This window comes from Malania oleifera, chromosome 12 (assembly GCF_029873635.1).
Source record: "Malania oleifera isolate guangnan ecotype guangnan chromosome 12, ASM2987363v1, whole genome shotgun sequence".
NCBI lineage: Eukaryota > Viridiplantae > Streptophyta > Magnoliopsida > Santalales > Ximeniaceae > Malania > Malania oleifera.
Window position 1 is genome coordinate 52,237,075 of NC_080428.1, and position 8,727 is coordinate 52,245,801.

Genomic DNA, 8,727 nt, shown 5'->3' on the forward strand with positions numbered 1-8,727 from the left:
GAATCATGGCACAACTAGGATCATGTATTCGGAAGGCGACATGGCGCAATCTTGGACGTCCAATATGTAGTTTCTTTGGAAGGCTGGATCGTTACCACATTAGCAATCTGCATCAAATTCTCATAACTAACCAGGTTTCACAACATGGTTGTGACGTCACCCTCTTGCAGGAAATTCAATAAATAAATAAATAAAAATAATAAAGCAGTGTCATGTGTTAGCTCTAACAACTACACTATCTTGGTTTATATGTTTTGATGATATTAACTTTTTTGTTGTTCCTAATATTTTCCATCCTTATAGATCTTATCTAGTACAAGTACAAAGTGTCGGATACATGGAGGTTCCAAATCAGAAGCAAAGATAGGACCAAGTAGACATCAAATAGGAAAGATCCGAAATACGCTAACTCGGAAGCACCAAAGCACATCCCAAAGTTTTTATTGTGTATAAATTAATTGTAATAAAGGTTGTGTGAGTGAGTGCGTATTGTAACTCTTGTGGTGTGTGTCTTGCATGATTTCTGACTAAAAGTTGAGCCATTGCATAAGCATACTAGGACATATGAGCATATAGGATCTACACAAAAGTAACAAACTCACAATTCATAGTTTTTAAAGTAAAAACAAAGAGTTTGTCAAAATAATCATATACTCAATTTGGTTTTCAAAATGGAACAAGTCTTAAGTAATATATGAGTTATAAACATTTTCATAACTTGGTCCCGGTTTTGCAAAACCAGTTGTATGTCCTAAAGTCCTAAAAGTCAAGCATATTTCTATAAAGGACATATTAAGCATATAAGATATCAAAATAAGGTTTAAGTGTGTTTTCATAAAACAAGATATCTTATATTCAAGGAAAAATCATTTGTACAAGTATTGATCTTCATTAGGCTTAATATATTTCATATACTTTTTTCCAATGATGTTTTAAGTCATTAAAATGCTTTTTCACAAGGAAAAATAAAGCAATCGTCACTAACGTAGTACAGTCTTGAGTCCTAAACACCTTTCGGTATTTGGGGCATAACTTTTGCTAGAAAAGTCTAAAAAGGACAATCTTAGTGTCCCTAAAAAGTTAAGACAAAATGTCACAACTTTCATGTTGATTACTTTTTCTAATTCAGGGACCTCATTGATGAACATAGGGTATTCATCGACGAGTGGTAGTGTGTGATTAGTTGAAGAGAGCAAGGACTCGTCGACGAGTCCAACAGGTAGAACCGCTCCAACGGACAAAAAACAGCTAGTTTACCAAATAAAAAAAATTTTCTTCCCCCTAACGACTCCTTTGGCTCTTGGGCTATAAATACAAGCTATTAGATTTGTATCAACATGGTTTTGAGCATTGTTGATCATATTTGTGAAAAATATCATTTAATCCAAAACCTAAGTACTTTGCAGTTTGCATTTTAGTTATTCTTTACAAGTGCTCAATCCTCTCTTGCTCACTTATCTTGTAAGATTCATTCCTTGAGAGAATAGAGTGAGGATATAATTGCATTTCATATTGGCTCATTTAAAGAGCATTAAATTGTATTTCCAATCTCTTGTAAGGTTTTTATAAACCATTGTTCTAAGTTTCTTTGTGAACTGAAGCGAAGACTCTTGGTGAGCGCAGTAGAGATTTATTTCCGAGTGTAGGGATTTGTTCTCGAGTTGTAAAGCTTCTCCATTGGTGAAGGAGTATCTTTAGTAGATTGTGAAATCTTTGGCTTGGTGCTAAGACGTGGATGTAGGCTTGGTGCCGAACCAAGTAAAAATATCGGCGTTGTTCTTTCTCTCCCTTACACTCTTTATTTTATATCTTGTACATGATTTATATTTATATTGCGATATAATTTTTTGTATCTTGTCAAGATTTTTTATTTTATAGAAAAATACGTATTCCGCGAAAAGAATTTATTCACCCCCCCCCCCCCTATAGACTATATACTTTGGGCTGGGACTTCTAACATCATGTGTCGCCACCATTTGTTGACACATGACCACTCTTCCCAACCAGGTCAATTTCAGTTCAAAAAAATTGAAACTATTTGACTTTTCGAACTATCGGTTCATTTAATTAATTTCAAAATTTTTACAAATTAGGAAAAATAGTAAAAAATCGTAAAAAAATTATTTAAAAACCTGAGAAAAATAAAACATTATTCGAGTTATTTTGACTTAGATCAAAAAATGGAAAAATAAAAAGATCAAAAATGAAGGAAAAAGTCTTTAAAAATTTTAGAAAATTGTAGAAAAATGTTGAAATTTTTTTAGAAAATTCTAAAAAATTTTGAAAAAATCTGGGAATATTTTAAAGACTCTTTTTGATCAAATTTGATGAATTTATTATTTGTATGCATTTTATTATGTATGTATCTCAATGATTAAATAAAGGGAAAAATGTATTTCAAACCTACATTAGTTTTGAGGGGGGGATTATCTAACAAGTTCCCCTCTTTTGGAGGTCTTATTAGACATTCCTAAATCACACCTTATTTTATATTTTATTTTAATATTTTAGTATTTATTTTCTAAAAGGATTAATTAAATACCATTAGATTCAATTTTGGGATAGTTCATAATTAATCAGGTACCGTTCATAGAACATGCATGTAGGGGGTGCTAGTATCTTCCCATCACATAACTGAACTCTCGATCCCAATTATAGTAATGTAGATCTAGACTACTAGTTCCTTGACGTTAAGATTAGTCTAGAGATCAATCAACGAATAGTAATTAGGTGATTTAACCGCACTTAAATAAATAATAGGTTTGTCACGACTCCATCGAACATTTATTATTATTATTATTATTATTATTATTATTATTCCTTACCATATCGTTCCCTCCTGCAAGAGGTTGCGACACGAATGTCAAATTAATCCCTATAATTACTAATAATTATTCCATAATACCATTTTGACTACTTACACCTATTCCAATAAACTCTTATAAGTACATCAAATTTATCTTTAGAACTGCTAGTCAGGGCACATAGTACCACAACTTTTTACTTTTTAAAATTTTTTTAAAAAAATATTGGAAAATAACAAAAAATTAAAAACCTAAAAGCCAATGCAATATTTATTTATATAGTTTATCAAAAAAAAACTATCTTGAGAAATGAAACAGGGCTCAAACATTGTTGGAGGAGGAGGATTTGAGTTTGAGGGGTGGGGATGCGAATGGGCCGTGGATCAAGGCCTCGGCAATGAGGCGATAAGAGGCCTCCGTCAAATGGATGCCGTCCCAATTGGCAAAGGTGGAGGGATGCGCGCAGGCCTTGGAGCCCATGTGGCCGCACCTTGCCGAATTGTTAAAGTTATATGGGCCGCCCCCTCCGCAGCATGCTCTCAATGCCCCATTCCTAAATCCTGCACCACCATCCCAACCTTTCCTTCAGTTTGAGTCGACAATATAATTATACGTTACGTGCTGTTGATAAGACAGATGGCGCTGAGGGCCCTATCCATAAATGGGGTTGTTGAGAATTTGTGTATTAATTACTGCCATTCAAAAGCGCTGATTTAATTCATTCTGAAAAATAATTTTTATGTTTTATTTTTAAAATTTTCAAATAATTATAAAAATATTAGCCTATTTTTTAATTTTCTAATATTTTTATTTTAAATAAATAAATAAATAAATAACATTTTGCATTTTGCATTTCTAAATTACCAATTAATCACAAAATTACAGCATATAATTGTATAAGAAATCAGAAAAAAAATATTTTTTAGCTTTGAAAAACAATTATAAAAATTTAATGATAGGATATAAAAAAGAAAAAAGAAAACTCACCGTAATGGAGAGGGGAATTGAAGAAAGGCATGGAAGCAGAATAGTAGTCGGCGTAAATGATGGTTGCATGTGGGTACTTCCGCCTCAGTTTCTCCAAACCAGCGTTCAGGCGAGCATTGTGAGACTTGGAGAAGGCATTGTAAGCCTTCAAGCACCCATTTCTTTCATCATACAAATACTTCTCTCTCTTATTCCGGCCGAACAAAGTCAGGTACACCGCCGAGCACCCTATCGGTAAATTCCCCGGCACCATTATCTCCACCGCCCCTTCCTCTATCAACATCTATTCATATATATATATATATATATGAAAATGGTTATTGTACAAACCGAGATGGACTCCCGGTGACATCTTGACTAGATACAAGAACGCATACTCTATTATGATTAATAAAAACTAAGTAAATGTTAATCCAAAACTTAAAATTTATGTAGTGAATGAATTGCACAGGTTTAATAATAAACTAAAATTTGATATGTAGCGTATGGTTATGAGTTGATGTGACATACAGAAATTGCCGTGACGATGGATTGGACGACGAGGGGGATGGAGGCTCGAAGCTGTTTAATGCTTCCACCAAGAAAGAAGGCGTAATTATAATCATTCCCACCAATCTCTCCCACCACAAACAGGGACCTCCCGAACAACTTCTCACACTCTGCCCACAAAAATATACGCACTTTTATTTAATTCACATTTTTAATCCCAAACATATATCACATAATTATATTATAATTTTTACGTGCCCTTTTATTATCACCCATCAAAAAATGAATGTAGAGTGTTCATGGTTTCACTTTCACACTTTAAATATAGTTAGCTTTGGCAATTGAAAGGATTTGTGTCGCAAACTAAGGACTTGATAGTTTATTCAAAGAAATATGTTATTACCATAAGGCAAACTATAATATTGTAACAATTTTTTATCCATAAAAAGAAATAAATAAAGGAATAAATATTCTTTAATATCACTGTAAAAACAATTGCTCGTGCCTTATTTCATTTCAGATGGGATAAAATAAAATTTTTGCATGAATGACTTTTTTCTTACTCATGCTAGACTGGGTAATAGAAAGAAAAGTTAAATATTTTCACAAGTATTTATAGAAGTATGAATTTGGGAAAGAGGAAAGAAAATAAAATACAATATAATTTTATAGTTAATGGTATTCTTTAAAGTAGCAGTATCAATTTCTTAGTTCAAATTATTTTGATTGTACATTTTTAATTTATAAACTGACATGGCTTGAAAATATCAACATAAGTTAAGTTCAACTGATTGGTACTCGTAACAGTAGAATAGTCACAATGTAAGACTTCATTAGTTTAATGAAGAAAATATCTCATTACCATAGCAAATACAAATTAATGTACTGTGACCATAGAACATATTAAAACGTGGAAAAAATAATTTTAATTATATATAATATGGAATAGATAATTAAATAGTAATTCCTAAATTTTACAATGGAATGAATATTTTTTATTTATTTCATGGTAGATGGAATAATAAAATTTTTACACAAATATTACATCTTATACAACTTTCATTACATTTCATCTTACTCATAAGAATAATTGTTCTACAAGCATATTAAATCGACCTTGAATGCATATTAATTCAACCACAGGAAGGAAGAGGTTCATCTCCAAACATACTAATCGTAGATTAGGTTATAAGGAATAACAAAAGTGGAATATTTTAACAAGGTGTTTATAAAAGTATGAATTTCGAGAAAAGAGAAGAGAAGAGAATAAAATAATTATTATTTTCTAATTAATTACAGGGGGTTGGGTTAATTTGCATGGTACTTAATTACCGCGTGGAGTGGTGCAGAGGGAGGGCTTGAGCTTTTTGAACCAACCCAGCTGAACGCTCAGCGAATTGTTTGTCCAGAGGAGGGATCCGACGCGTCGTCGGTAAAAGAATTGAGAGTCAAGGGCAGTAGCTCCGGCGACGGCGAAGTTCACTCCATGTCGGAAACGGCTTACCGGGCCGTTAGCAAGTGATAGATAGGGCGGCAGGTATGGTATCCCAGCGGCCTCCGCTGCACATTAATAATGTCGACTCTTCATGAGAGTTATAGCTTTTGAGTTGGCGATTTGATTTAAATTCTAAATTAATAATATTTTATAGCATATGACTTTGAAGTGAAATATGGAATTTACATGTATATACCTAAGAAGTCGACGACAAGGCGTCCGTTGGAGCAGCGCCCGGTGGCATGTCTGAAGGTGGTCTCGCCGTAGGGTAGCTTTCCGATGACCGGAAATGCAAGGGCGCCGGAGAGAAGAAAGTTTCCGGTATCCGTTAGAGAGTCTCCAAAGCTAAATATCGACTCGTAGAACAGATGGGTCGACCATACCATCCCAATGACACTGAAAGAGAGAGGAAGAAGAAGAAGAAGAAGGATTCTCATTGGGCAGAATCAACAGGCAAGTAAATGAAGTTGAAGAAATGGGGAATTATATAAGATTTTATTTTCTGGTTTGGATATATATAGCTGCTTTGGCTTTGAGTAGTTGAGCTTTGAATGAGCAATTAAGCAGCCTCCAAAATGAGTCGAGCTGCCCTCTTTCTTTGTAGGTCTTGTCGTGAAGTCCCGGAGGGCTGCCTGAGCCTCTTGAAGGGGGTGAATCTCCAAGTCGCCTCGTCAAGCTTGATGAGGCAGGATAAATGTGAGATAATGGGTAAATATGTTCATAGAATCGTCACTAAGCTGTTTTCGTCTAAATGAGGTTAGAACACCTAATTAATTACTATTTTTTCATTAAATTCTAAGCTATGCCTAGGTCTAAGGAAACCGATAGTCACAATCTGCGTTACTAAAGTTAGGTTCCGAAGTGCAGTCATACAAGATGAAAGTATGAACACCCCTCTATTTACTTAGTTTTTCAAATGGTACCAAATTAACCTCATATTATTTAAAGTTGAACCAAATGACATGTTACTTAAATCCCAATTATGATTACCAATCTTTACATATTGAATATGTTCACACCCTATTCAAAATTCCATTCAAGGGTGTACACTTCATCTTATCTAGACAATTTGAAAAAAACACAATTATCCCACTTCAAATTGCCATCTATAGATTAATCATTAATATTTTTATGTAATTAATCTCTTGATTAGTGAATTACCGATTTTTAAATATTTAATTCATTTACGCCATATCTAGAAAGCCGTTCAAGGATGTAAATTTCATCTCACTTATGGAATTAAATAAAATGTAATATAAAATTATATTGGACTTTGTCTAAACTCATCCCAAATCCAAATTTAAGGTCCAAAATGCATACTCTCAAAAGCAACGTAAGAATGATAATAATAACAATTAATGCACTTGGCCAATTCTCACAACATAGCAAAACACATAGGAACACCATAGAGCCTCCATTTTTTAAGAAGATGGTTGCTTAATATACCACAACTACTATTTCAATAGTGTGGACCAAGTGTTGGCATGTGTCAAGTGTTGGCCCGTGTCACAATTTACCTAAAAATTAATTGTTCATGGTTACAACATTTCCAGTCATTACAATAACATTTCCTCACATATTCTCTCCACCTACGAGATGTATTTGAACTACTAATTGCAACTTCTCATTAAACTAGTTGTTGAGGATCTGGCTCATATTCAAAGTGGATCACATGTACCAAAAAAAGTTATGTGAAGTGAGAGAAAATTGCATGAGAAGATGTTTCAGGCAATACACAGGACTCTTGCTCAGCACAAAACTGTCAATAGTTTGGCTAAACCGTCAGCGGTTTCCGTCAACGCAGATTACGTGATTTGAATACGAGGGCTTGTAGATTGGACTAAGTTTTACCTCCCAAGGATCACTGTAGATGTAGTTTTGTTTTACTAGAACTCTTCTATAGGCATTGGGTTCATACTTAAACAATATTGTAACCCAAAGATGTAAGCTTTGACATTATTCATAATGAAAACCGAAGTGCTGCTCCCGTGTACGTAAGCTATTGCCAAACCACGTATATCTTGTGCATTCTAGTTGTGTTTTGCTTGTTCTTATTATTCTTTGATTTCTTCTTGAGTATATTTCATTATCGAGTATTTGCATTAATGGTTGTTGGTTCGTTCGTGATTGATTGTGTGCTTCCACTGCATGTGTTCAAGTTAAACAGGAACTAGAATTCAAGTTGAACTTGAATTAGAATTCAACTTAAACGAGAACTAGAATTAGCAAGTGGTATCAGAGCTATTGGTTCTACAATGGCTGGAGTCTCTTTGATTAAGTTTGATGTGAACAAGTTCAACAGAACTGGTAATTTCGAGCTTTGGCAATGAAGGGTGAAAGACTAGTGCAACAAGGGATGGTGAAGGCTTTGTATGGAAAGAAGTCGAATGACATGAACAAGGCAAGTTGGAAAGAGCTTGAAGCAAAGGCGGTTTCCACAATCCGACATTGTCTGACCGATGATGTTATGTATAACGTCATGAATGAGGAATCGCCGGCGACGATACGGTTGAAGCTTGAAAGTCGGTACATGACCAAGTCACTTACGAACAAGCTATATCTTAAAGCAAAATCTTTATGGGCTTAAGATGGCGGAGGGTTTGGGCCTTTCTCAGCACATCAACACTTTTAATCAAATCATTAGCGATCTGAAGTGGGTCGATGTGAGGTTCGAGGAAGAGGATAAGACATTGATGCTACTAAATTCTCTACCGACATCTCCTATATACGAAAATATGGTTACGACACTAACTTGGGGAAAAGAAACCCTGGAGTTGGAAGACATCACGAGTGCATTGCTAAGGTTCCACCAAAGGAAAAAGGCCAGCAACGAGGGTTCACATGATGAAGGGCTCGTGACAAAGGGAAATCGGGATCGTGGGAGGAGCAGTTCTCAGAGTGGATCGAGTGGTCATAGGGCTTGGTCTAAGTCTATGTTTTAAGTACGGTAAA

General features: G+C 34.6%; 1 protein-coding gene across 1 annotated transcript; it reads right to left on the reverse strand.

Moving 5' to 3' along the window:
- Positions 1-3,047: 3,047 nt before the first annotated feature.
- Positions 3,048-6,265, reverse strand: LOC131144552 (GDSL esterase/lipase At5g45910-like). The gene is made up of 5 exons (XM_058093252.1): positions 5,972-6,265; positions 5,613-5,840; positions 4,302-4,450; positions 3,792-4,074; positions 3,048-3,364 (listed from the first exon to the last, which is right to left on the reverse strand). The coding sequence occupies exons 1-5, from the start codon at positions 6,210-6,212 to the stop codon at positions 3,126-3,128; spliced, it is 1,140 nt and encodes a 379-aa protein (XP_057949235.1). The 5' UTR covers positions 6,213-6,265; the 3' UTR covers positions 3,048-3,125.
- Positions 6,266-8,727: the final 2,462 nt, after the last annotated feature.